The sequence below is a fragment of the Desmodus rotundus genome, chromosome 12 (genome assembly GCF_022682495.2).
Source record: "Desmodus rotundus isolate HL8 chromosome 12, HLdesRot8A.1, whole genome shotgun sequence".
Taxonomy (NCBI): domain Eukaryota; kingdom Metazoa; phylum Chordata; class Mammalia; order Chiroptera; family Phyllostomidae; genus Desmodus; species Desmodus rotundus.
In genome coordinates, this window is record NC_071398.1 from 45,975,122 (window position 1) to 45,993,866 (window position 18,745).

Genomic DNA, 18,745 nt, shown 5'->3' on the forward strand with positions numbered 1-18,745 from the left:
CGCCTTCGAGTGGGACGTCCATACGCACGCGCAGCACACTCTGGCCAATCAGACGACAGGAAGCGGTTCACGTGGTTCAGGTGACGTACCGTCCTCCGCCCCTGTTACAAAGGATAAGAAACTCTGCGCCAAGGTTTCCTCCTTTCCCAGGCGGCTGCCGAAGATGGCGGAGGGGCAGGTGGGCCTCTGCGCGGGCTGGGGCGGCGAGGGACCGGTTGGGATCGAGGCTGGAACGGGGCTGGCCCACCATTTTCCCTTTGTCCGTGTGTAGTGGAACTTCAGCTCGGTAGTTGAACAAAATGAAGCGCAAAAGGGTTGAGAGCCTTCTGTAACGGGGAATGAGAAATGACAATTGTGATTTTGTGCCCAGGGCTGGGTAAAGGCGGCTTCCCCGAGAAGCGACGATGCGGACTTTCAGCCCAAGAAGGACAATTTTAAAAACTAAGCCTTGTCTGCTTTGGTTTAGGCCAGTCCTTGGCTAATTGGACCCGTGTATTACCCAGCCATGGGGAAGCACGTGGGAGCCAAGGGTTGGCCAAAATGGAGGGTATTCTCACCCTGCCCAACCCAGACTTGCTCTGCTCTCTCGGAATACTAATCGGGCTTCCCCTACATCTCTGGGAGATTTGGCACGAAGTATTTAGCGGTGGGTCAAATGCCTACGCAGCATTCAGGGACAAACTCTTGCTTCCTTTGCTCTGGGTTTAATGCATGCTTCGAAGTCCTGTCGCTGCTGGGAACAGAGGACTGTGACAAAAGACTCCACAGCCCTGAGACAAGTGTCCTTAAACACTTGGCCTTCAGTGAAGGCACCATCAGTTTACCGGGAGGGGAAAGACTGGACCAGGGGGTCTTTGTGGACCTCGTGCGATGGGGGCGTAGGTGAGGAAGGAAAGACAAGTGGCAGGACCATGTCCCCGCAGTAGCTGTGCACCTGGCACAGTTTGCATTGTGTGTCCTGTAACTTGAGGAAATGATGATAGTGTCTCTGAGACAGATACTGTTGTCCTCATCTTCCAGGTGAGGAAGTTGGAAGCGCGGAGAACTGCAGATCTTGGCCCCAAATCACTTTGTCAGGAAGCCTGGCTCTAGATTTTGTACCTTTCTGCTTTCCAACAATCACAGCGTATATAACCAGCACTCAATAAGAGTGGGGACTTATATTCATGATGAAGAGGCTACAATCTAGGCATAAAAATTCCTGCCCTTCAGGCGGCCGAGATGGGAGAGGAGTCCTTACCCCGTTCATTGAAATCAGGAGTCAACCATTTGCTTTCTTGGTCTCATCTGTAAAGTGAGCCTTGTGTCCTAGTTCCGAGGTTTGGTACTTGGAGAGAGGAGGTACCCCGGGGGATAGGGTGAAACGGAAACAATTAGAAAGCCGTGGTTGCTCGGGGTGGGGGATCGGGAAGCCCTGGGTGACTCTGAGCCCTCTTTGTCTTTGACAGGTCCTGGTGCTCGATGGCCGAGGCCATCTCCTGGGCCGCCTGGCGGCCATCGTGGCCAAGCAGGTGCTGCTGGGTAAGTCTGCCTTCTGCCCACAGCTCCCAGGCGTGAGCTGCAGCCGGAGGTCAGTGATGAGCAAGTCACCATCTTTCGTTTGAGTCTCCGGGCCATGAGACCAACCCCATGCACCGCTCTGAGACCTGCCGCCCACTCCCCGGGGGTTAGGGGTCTGGGGTCAGTTTTGTTTCTTCTGGTGGGCTAGTAGTTCATTTAAGCGTGAACCCAGCTCTGCCAGTTACTGCTCTGTGGTCTGGGGCAAGAAGCTGCCCAGCTGGGCCCTTGGCTTTCTTGGCATCTTGGTCAGTTCCTGCAGTAGCTGGGCGGGTGGGTGGCAGTCCAGTGTACAGAGAGTGCTTGGGTGGCTTCCTGCCCTGTGCCTCCCAGACTGCCTCATTTTCTTCCTCCCCCTCTAGGCCGGAAGGTGGTGGTGGTGCGCTGTGAAGGCATCAACATTTCTGGCAACTTCTACAGAAACAAGCGTAAGTTGAGGTATGGGAGGAGGGTACGAGGGTTGACGTGTGAGGGGCTCGGACAGCCGTTTCCCCAGCGCTTGGAGGTGCTAGTTTGAGTCTCGAACAGGCCCTGGGAGTGTGGTGTGTGTTGGAAGAGGCTAGCGTTTGCCCGGAGACTCCAAAGCCTCACGCTCGCCCCTCCCCTCAGTGAAGTACCTGGCTTTCCTCCGTAAGCGGATGAACACCAACCCGTCGCGTGGCCCTTACCACTTTCGAGCCCCCAGCCGCATCTTCTGGCGGACCGTGCGAGGTAAGCTGGGCCTGGGGGCTGCAGGTGGAGGTGGTGGGCGGCCAGTGATGAGGACTTCTCCCACTCGAGTTCGAGTTTCCCAACCGTGAGATGACTCCACATGCACTACCATCTGAGGCCACCTGTGTGCCTGCCTTTGCGTGCGGTTCTTCCTGAGCCCCTCTGAGCAGGGCTGCTGCCCCTCTCCACACAGGCATGCTGCCCCACAAGACCAAGCGAGGCCAGGCCGCCTTGGACCGCCTCAAGGTGTTTGATGGGATTCCGCCACCCTATGACAAGGTAGGCTGGACCAGGTCCCTCCGCAGCGTCCCCGAGTCTGGTGGGGTCCGTGATGATCCACGGTTACCTACATTGTTTGATCCTCATGAGAACAGCCTTGGCTGAGACACCCACCCCAGCCAGCCTTCTTCCCTGTCTGTCCCTCACTCCAGGTCCCTAAGCCCCTCTCTTTCTCTAACAGAAAAAGCGAATGGTGGTCCCTGCGGCCCTGAAGGTGGTACGTCTGAAGCCCACGCGGAAGGTGAGTTCCAGGTTACGGTGAGCAGGCTAACATGGGGGTCCCACTGGGGGGTGAACTTCCCCAAGACTGGCAGATGATGGCTTTTTCTCACGATGGTCTGCGGATGCCACTGTGGGCGCTGCCGATAATGCCAATGGCTTGGCTGATGCCAGGAGAAGCACAGAGCCCCTTGTGGGGGGTTGTCTTCTGATTGGAGCTCAGTGAGAAAAATTGAGTTGTTAAATCCCCAGGATCCCTTGAGAGGAGGGCATCAGCCCCTCTCCCCAACCCAAGCTCTCACTTCTGTACAACTTCGTTTCTCTCCCTCCCCCCCCCCCCCCCCCCCCCCAGTTTGCCTACCTGGGGCGCCTGGCCCATGAGGTCGGCTGGAAGTACCAGGCGGTGACAGCCACTCTGGAGGAGAAGAGGAAGGAGAAGGCAAAGATCCATTACCGGAAGAAAAAGCAGCTCATGGTGAGGATGGGGCTGGGGGTACAGGGCACCACACTCCTGGGCAGTGGTCCTACTTGCCCCCAGAGGGCTGCGCTTAAGGCCCAGCCTGGAGGTGGCAGTGGGTCTGTGTCCCTGGGATGGGGAGAACTCCAGGCAGGGCCACTGACCAGGACCTGTCCTTCTAACCCCACAGAGGCTACGGAAACAGGCCGAAAAGAACTTGGAGAAGAAAATTGACAGATACACAGAGGTCCTCAAGACCCACGGACTCCTAGTCTGAGCCCAATAAAATTGACTCTGAATTCCTCATGCTTGGCCTGGCCTGCCCTTCCTCCATCGCCGCCCTAGGATGTGGGGGGCCCCCAGGGGCTGTTGTTCTGGGGCCAGGGGCACCCTGGGCCTTAGAAGGCTGGGAACACAGAAGGGGCCTTATTAGTCACTGCTGTTTAAGAAACGCCTTTTAAAAAGCAGACGTGGCTGTAAAAGCTGTGCAGCATAATTTGCCTGTGACGACCTCATCCACAGGAGTTTTGGGAAACCAACCCTTGGAACATCTAGTTCCCTTTCAGTAGTTACCGATGAGCTGGAAAACTCTTGAACTTCCCACACCATCAGACACCATACCCTGCAGCCGGTAGGATGTGAGCGAGCAAGGGGACAGGACGAACTTGGTGTTGACCAAGGGCACTTAGATGCACAGCTGGGGGCTGTGGGCCTTGGAGTCACAGGCGTCGCCCTTGCACGCTCCTGTACCTTGTGATCACACGTGAATAAATTATTTTTAAAGAAAATTGGTGTCTTTGCAGTGTGTGTCTGCAGCAGAGGCAGGCCCTTGGCAACAAAAGGGCACTTCATAAATAAAACCAGCTATGTTGGAGTCTGTCCACAAGTGAGCAGTTGAGTGGGTGTATGACCTGTTCCTGAGGGGAGTGGACCTTGGTAGAAATTTACCTGCCCACAGTTTACTTGGGAAGGCCATGTGTTCCTCAGTGGCCATTGTGGCCTGTGGTGGCTGGTGTCACCCAGTTGACAAGCTTTTTTTAAAAAAGGCTTTTATTGATTTTAGAGAGGGGGTAGGGGTAGGGAGAAAGATGTCCGTTTGGTACTCCATCTATGCTTTCGTTGGTTGATGCTCGCATGTGCCCTGACTGGGAATCGAACCCACAACCTTGGCATATGGTGATGGATGACGCTCTAACCAGCTGAGCCACCTGGCCAGGGCGACATCAAGCTGTCTAATAGCAGCTGCAGAGTGTGGAATAGCCAGTGGTTTAAAGCCATTCCCCATTCCTGGGGCGTGGTCTGTTTAGTCTGCCACGCCAGGGGGGGCTGTGTTTAGTGTAATGGAATGGGGCCCCAGCCCACCAGCAGGTCCTCCGGTACACCAGAAGGTTGTAGGTTCAATCCCTGGAGCGCGTGCAGGAGGCAACTGATAATGTTTCTCATGTCTTTTCTTCTCTCTTCTCTAAAGTCAATGAACGTATCCTCGGGTGAGGATTAAAAAAAAAAAAGTGGGCAAGAAACGTTTTGCAAGTGGCAGTTAGGCACTAGTAGTGGGGTGTTAAACTTTGCATAGTTTATCTAAGACAAAACTAGACATGATAGATGTGCCAGGCAGCGATTCCTTCAGGTCCCTTTGGTCACGGCCACCAGAGCATGTCACGGATGAGGTTAGGTGGAGCCACCTACTAGGTGCCAGACCCAGCATTGCACGCACAGCCCTCTGCTTTGACAAAGGTAGGCAGATCCATGCCGGAAAAGCAGCTGGACTTACACTGCCCCGGGGATTGGCGTGTGATATCTACATGTAGTTTTCTAATTCAGTTCAGTATTCAAGTGCCTGATCTTAGGCCCCAGGGAGCAAACTGAGGTAGTTCCCAGGCAGATTGTAACTTCCGCACCATGCCATTCTATCATGCTTAATCTTTCCAAAATGTCCAAGATACCGATGGCCTAGGTTTTCTCAGTCTAGCATTGGGCTCCCACCCCTGCTGGGGCTCCTGAGCCTAAAGACACATACGGCTGAATTCTAAAACTCGGCAAAACAGCGTGTTAAAGCAGTGCACACGAGAATCCCACCAAAAAGCACGATCCGTTAAAAAGATAAATCTGGCTTCATAAGAACAAAACCTTGAAAGACACCATTAAGATGATGATAAGCCACAGACTGAGAGGAAATATTTGCAAATCGTTTCTCTTTTGAAGGACTTACATCTTAAAATTCAGTAATAAGGAGACAAACCAGCCAGGGCAGCAGGAACATTTTCAAAGCTCCAGTTCCATCCTGCCCACCTCATCACCAACGAAGCACTTGGGCATACCTGTCCAGTCCATGGGAGTGCCATTAGAGAGGGTCTTGTTTGGATAGGTATTTCTGTGCTTACTGGGGGCGTCTCCAGGTCTACTGGAGAAAAGCATTTGTATTTCTGTACGAAATGCTTGGAAATAATGTCTGTGAAATCTGGCAGAGACTGGGAAATACTCCCTTCATTAAGAGGTAATAACTATCCCTGGCTGCTGTGGCTCAGTGGATTGAGCGCCCGCCTGCGAACCAAAAAGTTGCTGGTTCGATTCCCAGTTAGGGCACGTGCATGGGTTACAGGCCAGGTGCACAGTTGGGGGCGTGCAAAAGCAATCAATCCATGTATCTCTCCCACATTGCTGTTTCTTTCCCTCTCTTTCTCCCTCCCTTCCTTTCTCTCTGAAAATAAAATCTAAAAAATAATAATAATAACCAGAGTTGGCCGAACTTTGTTATTGGACACCAAAGCTATTCACAACGCGTGTCAAAAAAAAAAAAAAAATTCCATCCATCCATAAAATAAATAAGATGGAACACAAATGAAAAGAAGTGTGTGTATTGCAGGAAGGAAAGGGAGAAGGAGACAAAGAGACCTGGGGAGAAATGTCTTTGATGAAAATGTAGATTGTTCTTTACTATTGTGAGTTGTGATTAACAAGCTAAGGACCTAAACACCTCTAAATTGCCCTACCCTTTCAAAATGAAGCAGTATTTCTTTTCCCTTATCTTCGAAATCTCATCAGCTGCTGGCACAGGAAATCACACCTAATCCCACCACCTGTACATACAAACCACAGGGGCAAGTGTTTCTTCCAGGCTCTTTTTCTCATAGGTCTGCATACATCGTAGATAAGAACTGTGGTCCCGCCTTTTTAAAATCTAATATCATAAATCCTTTCCAAGTCGTTCAAACATTCCAGAAATTACTTTTTTCTTCAAAAAAAAAATTAATACAAAGTTAGCACACAAGTTTCCAAAAAAAAGTGAAAAGCCCCGTTAATGCTATCCCCACAAGGACTGAAACAATTACAATAAAAACTGTATCATTCAAAATTCACAAAGCTATTAGTGTAAAAAGAATCTTAAACTTTCAAATAACCTATTGTGTGTTGTATTTTTATTTCATATATTCTGCACTGCCCAGCGCCGTAGATGTTAGCCCCACGTCGCCACGAAATTTTAAATAAAGTTAAAAATTCAGGTCCTCAGTGGCTACGGTGTTGCTCAGAATAGGACAGACATTTACATTATAGCTGAAAGTTCTCTTGGGCCGCGCGGTTACAGAGAACCAGCAGAAGGGCTTTCTTTTTTCTTTCTTTCTTTTTTTTTCCACTACTCCATTGTCTGGCAATAAAATGGTACAGAAAAAACAACTTTCACTGAACTTCAAAAAGCTCCAGGGCATTCCCGCCCCTCAAAGATGGCGGCGCTGCTGCGCGGAGGTCTTAAGATTTCACGGTCCCGCACCCCGCAGAAAGATGGCAGCTACCGCATTCCGTTTGAAATCCGTACGGACACCGCCACGCGGTCCCCAGTGCCCACGTGAGGTTACGGCCCGCAGAAACATGACCGCCTCCCTCTAACTCTCGCGATACCATAGGAAGGCCGAAGGCTGGCCCCGCCTCCCTAATGTGAACTAGCGAGCCCAGCGCATTGATGTCTTGACTATCGCGAGACAAGATCCACCGCTTCCTGCTCCTCTGCTCTCCGCCGTCATGGCGGCGTCCGTGCAGTCTCCCAATCACGTGCTTGGTTAGGCCCCTCCTTGGATCAGAGTTGTGCCCAAGGCACCGCCCCAAATTCCGCTGTCCTGTCTATCCTCTATTCGTCACTTCCTTTCTAGCCCCTGCGCAGTCGATAAGGAAACCCGGACGCTACCCCGGCTCCCTTTTTTTCAGGCGGCCGCGAAGATGGCGGACATTCAGGTACAAGCAGAGGGCCCGCACCGTTGTGGCCGGGCCTTTTCCGGGCCTCAGGGGCGTGTCCTGGAGAGCGAGTCCCCGCGCCCCAGTTTGGGGGTTAATTCTGGGCGCCCTCGATTTCCCGAGGGTGAATCCGGGCAGAGAGCGCGTGTCATTGCGTTACTTAGATTTAGCGTCTCTTAAATCCTGGAGGCTCTGCCCTCGGAAATCGTACATATTATATAAAATGTGAATCCTGGGTGGATGTCTTTGTGTCTTGGGGAACAATCCTTGCTGAAAGGTGTCCGGGGTGTTGGAGCGATGATTCTGTGTCTGCGGGCTGGAAGGAGTGCACTCTGCAGGCGATGGGATGTGTTTTAGAGCCTCAGTATTGAAGTAACCGGGGATTTAGCGTTGAATCTGAATTAGAGGTAAATTTGGGGTAAGAGCGTTTTGGGAGGTAATTCTGGGGCAGTGGGCCTCGGAGGCCAGCGTTGCAGAGGAAGGGACCTGGGGGCTACTGGGGAGCTTTCCAAGCCCGGGGGCGGCCTGCTCCAGACTCACCAGCTGCCTCGTCCCTGCAGACGGAGCGTGCCTACCAAAAGCAGCCCACCATCTTCCAAAATAAGAAGAGGGTCCTGCTTGGAGAAACTGGCAAAGAGAAGCTACCGCGATACTACAAGAACATTGGTCTGGGTTTCAAGACGCCCAAGGAGGTACAGGGATCCTCGGAAGAAAGGAGGAGACTCTTGTCTCCGCACGTGTGTCCAGGCTCTTGTTGCCCTGCCCACGTCTGAGTGTCTTCTCCGAGGACTGCTGGGAATTGTAGTTTTTCTCTGGGGCCACGCTCCCTGTTCTTTTCAGGAACTACCTGTTCAAGCCGTATTTCTTTTCCTTATCCCTTCAGGCCATCGAGGGCACCTACATTGACAAGAAATGCCCCTTTACTGGTAATGTCTCCATCCGAGGGCGCATCTTGTCTGGTAAGTGGGTTTGTCTGGGGGGGCCTAGGTTCTGATTTCTGGGGCTGGGGACACCCAGAGTCCTGCTTCCTAGGACCCTGGCAGGTGATGTCTGTTTTCACGATGGTCTTCAGATGCCTGCCACAGGCACTGCTGAGAAAGCCACCTGGCAGAACTGATGCCAGAATCAGTTTTTGGAGAACCCTGCCCAGCAGCTCCCTGCGTGCCTTGGGCTGCTGGTAGCTCCTTTTCCCAGGGAGCCTCACCTACGATCTGTTCCCTCCCGCAAGGCGTGGTGACTAAAATGAAGATGCAGAGGACCATCGTCATCCGCCGAGACTACCTCCACTACATCCGAAAGTACAACCGTTTCGAGAAGCGCCACAAGAACATGTCCGTGCATCTGTCCCCCTGCTTCAGGTGAGCGCAGCGGGTCCCAGGCAGCCCGGGCCGGCCACCCTTTCAGTCACAGGGGAGGGCGTGGGCTGCACTCAAGTCTGAGTGACTTGGGACTTGACATGGGTATTAACAGGGACACCCTGGGTAACTGAGGGGGTAGGGAGGCTGGTGTGAGTGAGCCACCATCCTTGGGAGCCTCCGGTTCTCTGTAAACTGGAGGTGGCGGTTAGAGATCTGTCCCAAGAGGTCCCTGGAAGGGTCGGGGCATCCTGTGTCCTGTGCTGAGCCTGGCGCCTTGCACAGAACTTGCGCTCCACGACAAGGGTGCAGCTGCAGCTGGACCCTGGAGCTTGGTTGGGGCCTCAGCCTGGTGGCAGAGAAGGAGACTCCCCCCCAGGGGCTGCTTGGGGCAGCCTCTGGTGCCCCCCACTCCCAGGATAACATCGCCGCTGCCCCTGTCCACAGAGATGTCCAGATCGGCGACATCGTCACAGTGGGCGAGTGCCGGCCCCTGAGCAAGACCGTGCGCTTCAATGTACTCAAGGTCACCAAGGCTGCGGGCACCAAGAAGCAGTTCCAGAAGTTCTGAGACTGGGTCCCTGCCCGCACCCCCAAACCAAATAAAGTTATTTTCTCAGTCATGGACCAGGTTCCTTCTGTCTGTACCTTACCCCAGAGGGAGGTGTCAGCTCTGGGAGTTGAGTTAGGTTGACAAGAAAGATAGGTTTTTTGGGGTTTTTTATTCTCTGGGTCAGAAGGATGGGAATGGGTTCAAATCCTGCCTCCTGCTTTCTGGGGTCTGTGGGTGAAGACAGCCTATATTAACGGTGCTGTACCTCTCTGTCTCTATTTTGGTTCTTGTCACTTACCTGGCATTGAGCTACTGTCTTCCCCCCCACCCCTCAACCCTCCAGTCTGGGGAGGAAGTGGGTGAGGGTGGAGGCCCCTGGGTTCTCAGGTCCTTTCTGGCCTCCTTGGGGAGAGGGAGGAAGAGGCAAGCACACTCTGGGTGGGGGTGTTTGGGGGGCTTCAGGTCATAGCTGCCTGGCTGAACTAAGGGGGCCTTGACCTCAACCTTGCTTTCCTTTCTCTGTCAGCAAAGTGGGGCAGAGAAGCAAGGCAGGGGATCCCCCTCCCCAAGTGACCACCATGCCCATTTGCAGATAAGCAGCCTCATCTGAGGGGGCAAGCTCCTTGCTTGGAGTCCCCGTGAGTACCTGAGTTCCAGGTCTCAGGTTCTGGAAATTTCCTTTGCCTGAAAGTCCAAGTGAGGAAATCATCCTTGAGGGGAAGTTGCACAGGGAGGCCAGGATGAGGCAGAGTCACGGGCTGCCCAGAAGTGGGTAGGGAGTCCTTGGAGGTGGCTGATGGACAGGGACAGACCAGGCAGGGGCCTTGGTGAGGAGATGGGGGGGAGTGGGGACAGGGTCAGGCGGGTTTAGGGGAAGGTGGCCCCTCTGTGCAAACAGGAGGGCTAGACGGTAACAGCAGGAGGCAATCTGTTAGAAGCAAAAACTAAGCGGGAAAAGGGACAGGGACCTTGGGTGTCATGGCTGGATCAGGTTCAGCTGGACGCAGAACAGGAATGGAGACCCCAGATTTCAGAAACTGGGGAGAAGGACAGCAGGAGAAAGTCAAGAAAGGCCAGGGACAGGGAGGCAGGGGCTTCTGCATGCAAAGGGGAGACCCTCACCCAAGCAGAGGTGCAGGCTTGGAGACGGAAGGGATGTGCTGGAGTCTCCTGGCTGGCTTCGCCCCTCGTGGCCTGGCGCTGCTGGGGTCCCCAGGTCCCTGCCCCCCATGCCTGTACCAGGGACTGTGGCACACCACTAGTACAAGGGTTGGGAGACAGGGCCTTGAGGAGAGGGGAGCCTCGTCGGGATCAGCCCGGCAGCTCCTTTTTACCCTGCGAGGGCGGGGGTTCCTGCCAGAGGAAGTGGGGCCACATCAAAGAGGGCAGGAAGGGGCAGGGACAGGTCAGGAGGGGGCACCGCCCGGATTTCAGCCTGCAAAGCCCGCCCCACCCGGGCTAGAGGGCTAGAGACCCTTCGGGAGGGGGCCCGGGACCCCGAGAGAGGCGAGGCTGCCCCGAGCCCCCCCCCCCACACTGCAGGTGCTTCCGTTCAGGGTGGGGTGCCCTGTTTACAAAAACAACAGCCCAGCTCCCCGGTCTCCTTCCAGCAGTCATTGGGGCGTCTCCGGGGCACCCTGTCGGGTCAGGCAACCCAGCCTCGGGTGGGGCGGGCGCCTCCTGTGCACTGGGAGCACCTCTGGTGGGCCAGGTGGGTTGCAAAGAGACCTCCGGGCCCCGACAGTTGTCTCACGTGAAGAGTGTGACTGCACCTGCAACAGCCCGGTGAAGGCGAAAGACAAGTTCTACATCAGGATCACAACCTGGGTCCTTCTACCCTCTGCCCTCTGCCCTCTGCCCAGCGGCTCTCCCCCTCTGTCCCTCCATCCCAGTCCCTCTGTCCCCCAGACCTGCCCTCTCTGGGCGTTGGCACAGGCTGTGCCTCACACCTGGAACACTCTACCCAGGCTCCACCTGGCTCCCTCCCTCCCTCCCTCTCTCCCTCCTTAGTCTCTGATGCTCACTAACCTTTCCACTTGGCAACACCTCCGACCCTCCCAATCCCCCTTCCCTGCTTTATCTCCAAGGACAGGTAAGACCTATTTATGATGTATTTGTGGATTTACTATACGACTTCTGTACAATGTTGCATATTGATCTGTTGGCCTGTGGAGCCCGGGAATCTCAGCGCCACCAGGGCAGGCAGGGCTCTGCATCCCTGGAGCGAGCTGAGTGCAGCACACAGGTGTACTCGAGTGAATGAAGGAATTTGGGAGTTAAATCCCCACGTTCTCACCGGGTTAGCTTGAGGAGATACACAGTACGCGGAAGCAGTGACCAGCGGCAGAAACCTGGGGATGTAAACAGTAAGACCGCACAGGCTCCGTTGAGCATTCTAGCCCTGCTTCTCATGAGCTGCAGACCTTGGGCAGGTGAGCCCCACCCGCAACCACAGACCCTCTGTGGCCTCATCTGTAAAATGGGTTCTTGCTGCCCTGCCCCCCCTGCAAGGAGGAAATGTGCTCTCGTGTGTGAATGGGACTAAACTGGCTCTGCAAAGTGATATTAGGGAAGTAATCATGCCCAAGCCCTGAGCCTTGTCCAAGGAGGCTTCGGGGGTCCTGGGTACAGCAGGCCCTGAGCCCCGTTGTTCCTTGGGCAAGCGGCCCCAGAGGCATCCCGTGCTGTGGAATCCTGGGTGTATTATCGGAAGCCCTGGCAGTAGGTCACGGGATCTTGAGTCTATTTTGGCATGCTTCTGGAATGTTCTGTTGCACGCCTCTTACAGGAGGCCCCAGTAACAGGGCAAACAGCTCCAGGGACAGTTTCATAGTGGGGCCCTGGGTGTAGGAGGACAGCAGGCGCCAAGCCTGGGATGTGAATGCCAGGCATGTTGGGGGTGTCTTAACATGTTGTGGCCTTGCGCCTGTCTTAGTGGGCCACAGGGGAACGTGCCGCTGCAGCCAGACCGGCCGACACTGTGGCAGCCCCTCTGTGTCTCGTGGACCCAGCTGTACGGACTGAAGGGGGAGCAGGCCAGGGCAGCCCTTGTGTAGCAGGCGCCCCCCTTCATTTAACTGGTCCGGAGGGCTGTGGGCGGCTGGGCACGCTGAATCAGAGCAGTCTGTGTACGCACTTCAGCGCCTCCCGGAGCCCCTCGCGGGGAAAGCTCTGGGGCCCAATGTTGTAGTAGGTCCCAGCTCTACCTCCCGTTTTAACAAGAGATCTACAGATTGTCCCTCGGGTGGGGATAGATCTTGCTGGGACATTCTAACAGGACACTGACGCCATTCTAGAAGAATTTTAGGGGCGTATGAAACCGGCCAGGGTCATTCATTATTGCCCTCATTCATTCGGCAACTATTTACTGTGCTGGCTGCTGGGATGCACGCAGATTCAGGGCCTGAGAGCCAACTATCAATCGTGTGGCTCTAGGGATCTTAACAGAAACCTGGGATGGGAGGATGGGGGATGGAGTTTAGAGGAACAGGTGTTATTGTTGTGCGCTGTGTCAAACCTCTGACTTGCTGAAGCCTCTCTTCCGAGGTAGGCACAATTACCCCCTTTTCACAGATAAAGAAATCGAGGCTCAGAGACGCCCGCCTGGAAGAGGCAGGATTTGATTTTGCCTTCAGATGTGATTGCCGTTTAGCATCAGTAGGGGGCACTATAGTGTAGGTGCAGAGGGGAGAGGTAGAGGTCAAGGTGGCGATTGGATTCTGGGAGCGCAACTCAGATCTGCAGGAGCCGTTTTTTGGCCCACCACCCCAGGGGCCAAGGCGGCTGAGCAGCTGTGTAGTTTGGTTTGATGCTCTGCTTGAATCGTCTTGAAATTGGAACAAGGGGCCCCAAGTCTTCGTTTCACATTGGGCCCAGCAGAAGAGTAACCGGTCCTGCCGTGGGCTTTCTATTGCTTTCTATGGGCCCATTGGGACGTGGTAACATGATCCCATGGGATCTGGTGGGCACAGACCGAGATCATTAGCGCAGGACCCTGGGGATACCACAATACCAGGGGCAACAGCCATCAGATGTATGAATGGCGCCTGAAGAAGTAGCAGGACACCAGGGCACCTAGAAGGGACTCCCAGTGGGCACTGAGGGATCGTGAAAGCTGTTTTTTTTTTTTTAAGATTTTATTTATTTATTTATTTCTAGAGTGGGGGTAAGGGAGGCAGAAAGAGAGCGAGAGAAACATCCATGTGGGGTTGTCTATTGCACGCCCCCCACTAGGGACCTGGCCTGCAACCCAGGCATGTGGGAACTGAAGCAGTGACCCCTTGGTTTGCAGGCTGGTGCTCAATCCACTGAGCCACACCAGCCAGGGCCTTTTCTTGCTTGCTTGTTTTTTTTAAAAAAATAGCAGTAAGGAGGCAAGTTATAGGGAATTTTCCAGGCAAAACCCTGAAGCCATTCTAACTGGAGAGAGATCAGCATGGGGCAAGGAAGGGCATCCTCCAGGACTATAATCAGCTGGATAAGGGGCCCCCAACGATGTTTCTGCCCTAATCCCCCAAAACCTGTGAATATGGGACATGTGATAGAAAGGATTTTGCTGATGTGATCACAATCAGGACCTTGAGATGGGACGATAATCCCAGGGATCCAGGTGAGATTAAGAGTCTCATGAGACTCTTATGTCATCAGAAAGGTGAGAGGATGAGTCAGAAAGGAAGATAAGGAAGGAGGCAGGGCCCAGAGAGGAGAGAGATGCGTTTGTTTAGGTGGAGGGAGGCCACCTCGAGCCGAGGAACCAGGGTTCTCACCCAGCCGTAAAACGACAAGAGGATTCTCCCCTGGAGCTGCCAGATGGAACTAGCCCTGTGGACCAGTTTAGACTTCTGGTCTCCAGAACTGAAAGATAAGGAGGCAGGGCAGTAAGAAGTGAGGAAAATTCCTTGGCACATAGAATAGGGAAATGGAGACAGAGAGCTGAACACACTAGCCCAGCAATTTACAGCCAGATACAGAAAGTCACCTCCCTAGAGATAACATCTGAGCTTCAGCTGTATCTTATCTCCAGGCCCAGAAAAGCAGCAAAACCAGACAAGCTGCACCAGGACCAACTGCAGTGACAAGGACCCCCTGCCCTGGCCCTGGCCCTGGCCCTGACCCATCAGTGGAGGCCAGGACCCTGAAACAGCACACCTGGAAAAGTGATGAATAGTCTACTGAACCCTCCCCTGAGACCTCCCCTAAGGTTCCGCCTACAAGAGAGAGAGAAAAACTCAAGACAAAGGACCTAGTGCGCAGGCTCGCTCTCTGGGGAGCAGCCCACACCATTGCCTTCCCCTCTCCTTCCCTCTCAGGCAGCATCTCCTAAACTCTGAGGGTCCCCACAAGACTTGCAACCAGGGGAGCAGTGGGCAGTGGCAGCTGGATTCAGGCTAATTCCCTGAACGTGTCTCCAAGGCCAAGACCCCTTTTCTCTGACTTCCCAGTGAGCTAAGGCAGCCCTGCCTGGGCTCTCCTGTTGCTTCTTCTATGCTAAGCCCTTCCCTGCTTCACTGTCTCCAACTTTAACAAATGCACCCTCACATTCACCTGGGTTAGTGCTGTGAAATCTTTCCCACCAAAGTCAAGACCCCACACACTGCCGGCTGGCCCTAGGCAGACCGCTCAGGGCCAGGTCCCCTGTCTGGTAACAATAATATATCTGTACTGTTTTAAGCCACTTTTGCCCTGGCTGGTGTGGCTCCGTGGGTTGAGCACCAGACTGTGAACCAAAGGGTCACAGGTTCGATTTCCAGTCAGGGCACACGCCTGGGTTGTGGGCCAGGTCCCCAGTAGGGGGTGTGCGAGAGGCAACCACACACTGATGTTTCTCTCCCTCTCTTCCTCCCTTCCCCTCTCTCTAGTAATAAATAAATAAAATCTTAAAAGGAAAAGAAAAAGCCACTTAGTTTAGGGTGCATGGACTATCAGGCCACTGGACTGTTTTAGCAGGTCCCTAAAGACTTCATGGTAGAGCTCAGTGTCATCCTACTAGGGTCTCAGCAGGACCCAAAGGGTTATGGGGGATACCGTGAGGCCATTTGGTGACCCCCAAGCCCATATAAGGGCAGGCTGCACTGTTTTTAGCAGGACCCTGGGGACTTTCTGAGCACTCAGGGTCCTGGGGACATTTTATCAGGAACCAAAGAACTTTTTCATGGGACCCAGGGGGTATTGGAGTTGGGTGCTGGGGGGTGTGGAAGGGACATGGTAGCCTGATGGAGGACACCCAGAGGAGATACCCACAGATGGGTAAAACAGGACCTGAAGGGCAGTTGAGCAAGGGACCTGGGGTCACCAGGAAGGCCCCGGGACATGTCAGGGGACCTGGGCATGTGGGGACAGGAACCCAAGGGCTTGCCCTCAGGGCTGACCTGCTATTAATTGTAGGGTCCTCAGCAACAGAGCAGAATCCCAGGGGGTGTTTTGACCATTAGAGGGGGCCCAGGGCATCTGCAGGGGACACACGGAGCCATGGAGCAGGACCTCGGGGCCTTTTCCAGTGGGTCTCAGTTACCTTATGGTGGGGACTTCCGGAAGGAGGGAAAGCAGGCTAGCTGCACGAGGGGACATCATCATGGACGGGGCGTGATAGCACCGGGTCCTGGGAAATGCAGAAGGTCCCTTGCCGGCCAGGGGATGTTACAGCAGACACTGGAGGGTCTGTGTAATTGTTCCTATTTTTTGTCTATTGATTTTTCTCTCTGTCTATGCACATGTCTGTCTGTCTGAGTACTTGTCCATCTGTGTAACTGTCTGTTTTATGTGTCTGTTCAGCTATCTTTAAAAAAAAAGGACTTATCTTTAGAGAGAGGGGAAGGGAGGAAGAAAGGGAGAGAAACATCAATGTGCAAGAGAGACATGGATTGGTGTCCTCTTGCGCTTTCCCAACGGGAGCCTGGCCCACAACTGAGCCATGTGCCCTGACTGGGAATCGAACCAGTGACCCTTTGGTTCTCAGGCTGTCATTCAATCCACTGAGCCACACCAGCCAGGGCCAGCTGTCTCTTTATTTTCCAATTTTCCATCTATCTACCTATCTACCTATCTACCTATCTATCCATCTGTGTATTTATCTGTCTGTCTGCCTAGCTACCTATCTCTCTGTGTCTGTCTACCCATCTTTCATGGGGAGGCTCAGGATGGCACAGGACCTGCTGAGGGAACATAATAGAGAGAACCCAGAAACTGAAGAAACTGGCGGGGAGAAGGGCCTGGGACTGAAGGTCCTTTTGCACTGGTCACTGGTTTTGTGAGGGCTCAGGACTCAGTTGGGTCCCAGGGATGGGGTGACTGACTCCTCCGGGGACATTAGTGGAGGCTTTTAAAGACGTTATCACTGGCCTCAGGATACAATCGGGAACCCTAGGAGCATGGGGGTGTGGGCCTGAGATTCTCAGAGACACAGGGGCTGGGTAGAGTCCTTGTGGGGCTCCAGGGGCAGTGTAGCTGGGTGCTGGGATGGCCAAGGGAACCTGAGGCCATCTTAATGGGCCATGAGGTCCCAGAGCAGGACAACAGGAACATGGTATTAGGGCTCACAGAGCATTTCGGTGAGTTCTGGGGCACATTAAGGTGGGAGATAAGAGGGACCACAGGGCGATGGCTTTTTTTTTTTAGATTTTATTTATTTAGAGAAAGGGGAAGAGAAGGAGAAAGAGAGGGACAGAAACATCAATGTGTGGTTGCCTCTCACGTGCCCCCTACTGGAGATCTGGCCAAAACCCAGGCATGTGCCCTGACCGGGAATCAAACCGGCAACCCTTTGGTTTGCAGGCTGGCACTCAAGGCAGTGAGCCACACAAGCCAGGGCCCAGGGTGATGGTTTTCAAGGACAAGTATAGCAGGGTCCTGGAGGGTGTTGTCGCAGAGCACTGGACACTTTATATCAAGGTCCAAGGGACATTACAGTAGGATCCTAAGGGCTTTTAATATTTTTTAAGATTTGAAAAATAATTTACTTATTTTAATCTTGACCAGAGGATATTTTCTTACTGCTTTTTAGAGAGCGAGGAAGGGAGAGAGAAAGAGAAAAAGACATCGATCAGTTGCCTACTTCTGCATGCCCTGATTGGGGATTGAACCCACAACCTGGGTATGTGCCCTGACCAGGAATCGAACTCGCAACTTTTCGGCCTACGGGACAACATTCCAACCAACTGAGCCACACCGACGGGGGGCTGTGGGCCTTGACAATGAGAGCCCAGGGACTGCTGAAATAGTGTTCCAGAGAAGTCACCGGACGCCAAAGGACGCAGAGGGACAGCTGGGCCTGGCAGGTTCCTGCGGGTATTTTAGGAAAATGCTAAAGCTGTTGTAATCCGACTCAGGGGACACAAAAGCGGAATCCTTCAGTGTCACGGGCAGCCCCTGGGGGTGGGTCTGTGGCCAGTCTAGCAGGACCCAGGAAGGGCAGTGAAAATCCACAGAGGTTCCTCATTAAGTCTACGGCCACAACACCCTGAACACGCCCGATCTCGTGTGATCTCGGAAGCTAAGCAGGGTTGGGCCTGGTTAGCGCTTGGATGGGAGACACAGAAGTTCCTCAGTAAGTTGAACATAACTTTACCATGCGTAGTGGTTGGCTTCATGTGCGGACCTGGCTGGGCTGCAGTGCACACACGTTTGATCAAACATGACTCCGGATGTTTCCGTGAGGGTGTTTGCAGTGAGATTTACATGGAACTCAGTGTGCATAGGCCACAGCCAATCAGTCGGCGGCCTGAATAGAAGACAAAATAGACCTCTCCCAAGCAAGAAGGAATTCGGCCAACAGACACCTTTGTTTGTTTGTTTTTTAAATATTTTCTTTATTTATTCTAGAGAGAGAGGAGGGAGGGAGAAAGAGAGGGAGAGAAACATCGATCGGTTGCCTCTTGCACTTGCCCCAACTCTGGGGACCAGGTCTGCAACCCAGGCATGTTCCCTGACTGAGAATTGAACTGGTGACCCTTTGCTTTGTGGGATGACACCCAACCAACTGAGCCACGCCAGCCAAGGCTTTGTTTGTTTTTTTATTGATTGATTTGAGAGAGAAACATCAATTTTGTTGTTTCACTTATTGATGCATTCATTGGTTGATTCTTGTATGTGCCCAAACCAGAGATCGAACCCGCAACCCTCGTGTAGCAGGAGAACACTCTAACCAACTGAGCTAGCCGGCCAGGGTCTGCAGACACCTTTGGGCTTCATTTGCTAGGTCAGCTCTTCCTGGTTCTCCAGCCTGCCTGCGTTTGGACTTGTCAGCTGCAGTTCTTTCCCGAGTCCCCAGCCTGTCCACCACCCCTATCCGATTTTAGACTCAGCAAACCTCCAGAATCATGTCAGCCAATTCGCTGACGTCAGCCTCTACATATGCATATATACATCCTGTTGGCTCTGTTTCTATAGAGAACA

The 18,745-nt window shown here is 53.6% G+C and overlaps 2 protein-coding genes and 5 non-coding genes across 8 annotated transcripts; all 7 read left to right on the forward strand.

Annotated features, from left to right (window-relative positions):
• Positions 1 to 70: 70 nt before the first annotated feature.
• Positions 71 to 3,529, forward strand: RPL13A (ribosomal protein L13a). Of its 2 annotated transcripts, XM_024566448.4 has the most exons (8): positions 71 to 178; positions 1,449 to 1,521; positions 1,920 to 1,985; positions 2,167 to 2,268; positions 2,462 to 2,547; positions 2,729 to 2,788; positions 3,119 to 3,241; positions 3,414 to 3,529. In XM_024566448.4, exons 1-8 carry the CDS (start codon positions 164 to 166, stop codon positions 3,498 to 3,500), a joined length of 612 nt encoding a protein of 203 aa, XP_024422216.2. In that variant the 5' UTR covers positions 71 to 163; the 3' UTR covers positions 3,501 to 3,529. The 2 variants fall into 2 exon arrangements, with proteins under 2 accessions (XP_024422216.2, XP_045056332.2); XM_045200397.2 differs by lacking the exon at positions 71 to 178 and having other exon boundaries at positions 1,451 to 1,521; positions 2,086 to 2,268.
• Positions 1,568 to 1,649, forward strand: LOC112310245 (small nucleolar RNA Z195/SNORD33/SNORD32 family). Its single transcript, XR_002975358.2, has one exon. It is a non-coding gene; the product is annotated as a small nucleolar RNA Z195/SNORD33/SNORD32 family (small nucleolar RNA).
• On the forward strand, positions 2,306 to 2,390 carry LOC112310244 (small nucleolar RNA Z195/SNORD33/SNORD32 family). Its single transcript, XR_002975357.1, has one exon. It is a non-coding gene; the product is annotated as a small nucleolar RNA Z195/SNORD33/SNORD32 family (small nucleolar RNA).
• Positions 2,590 to 2,659, forward strand: LOC112310246 (small nucleolar RNA SNORD34). Its single transcript, XR_002975359.1, has one exon. It is a non-coding gene; the product is annotated as a small nucleolar RNA SNORD34 (small nucleolar RNA).
• LOC112310247 (small nucleolar RNA SNORD35) lies at positions 2,857 to 2,943 on the forward strand. The gene has a single exon (XR_002975360.1). It is a non-coding gene; the product is annotated as a small nucleolar RNA SNORD35 (small nucleolar RNA).
• Positions 3,530 to 7,291: 3,762 nt separating the features above from the next.
• Positions 7,292 to 9,429, forward strand: RPS11 (ribosomal protein S11). Its single transcript, XM_024566365.3, has 5 exons — positions 7,292 to 7,447; positions 8,008 to 8,139; positions 8,331 to 8,406; positions 8,676 to 8,805; positions 9,250 to 9,429. Exons 1-5 carry the CDS (start codon positions 7,433 to 7,435, stop codon positions 9,371 to 9,373), a joined length of 477 nt encoding a protein of 158 aa, XP_024422133.1. The 5' UTR covers positions 7,292 to 7,432; the 3' UTR covers positions 9,374 to 9,429.
• On the forward strand, positions 8,486 to 8,573 carry LOC112310248 (small nucleolar RNA SNORD35). Its single transcript, XR_002975361.1, has one exon. It is a non-coding gene; the product is annotated as a small nucleolar RNA SNORD35 (small nucleolar RNA).
• Positions 9,430 to 18,745: the final 9,316 nt, after the last annotated feature.

Excerpts from the sequence above, each read along its gene's own strand:
- RPS11 (XM_024566365.3), top strand. Across the intron at positions 8,140-8,330 it reads GTTTCAAGACGCCCAAGGAG|GCCATCGAGGGCACCTACAT; the intron begins GTACAGGGATCC and ends TTATCCCTTCAG. Across the intron at positions 8,806-9,249 it reads CATCTGTCCCCCTGCTTCAG|AGATGTCCAGATCGGCGACA; the intron begins GTGAGCGCAGCG and ends CCCTGTCCACAG.
- RPL13A (XM_024566448.4), top strand. Across the intron at positions 2,269-2,461 it reads CTTCTGGCGGACCGTGCGAG|GCATGCTGCCCCACAAGACC; the intron begins GTAAGCTGGGCC and ends CTCTCCACACAG. Across the intron at positions 3,242-3,413 it reads GGAAGAAAAAGCAGCTCATG|AGGCTACGGAAACAGGCCGA; the intron begins GTGAGGATGGGG and ends CTAACCCCACAG.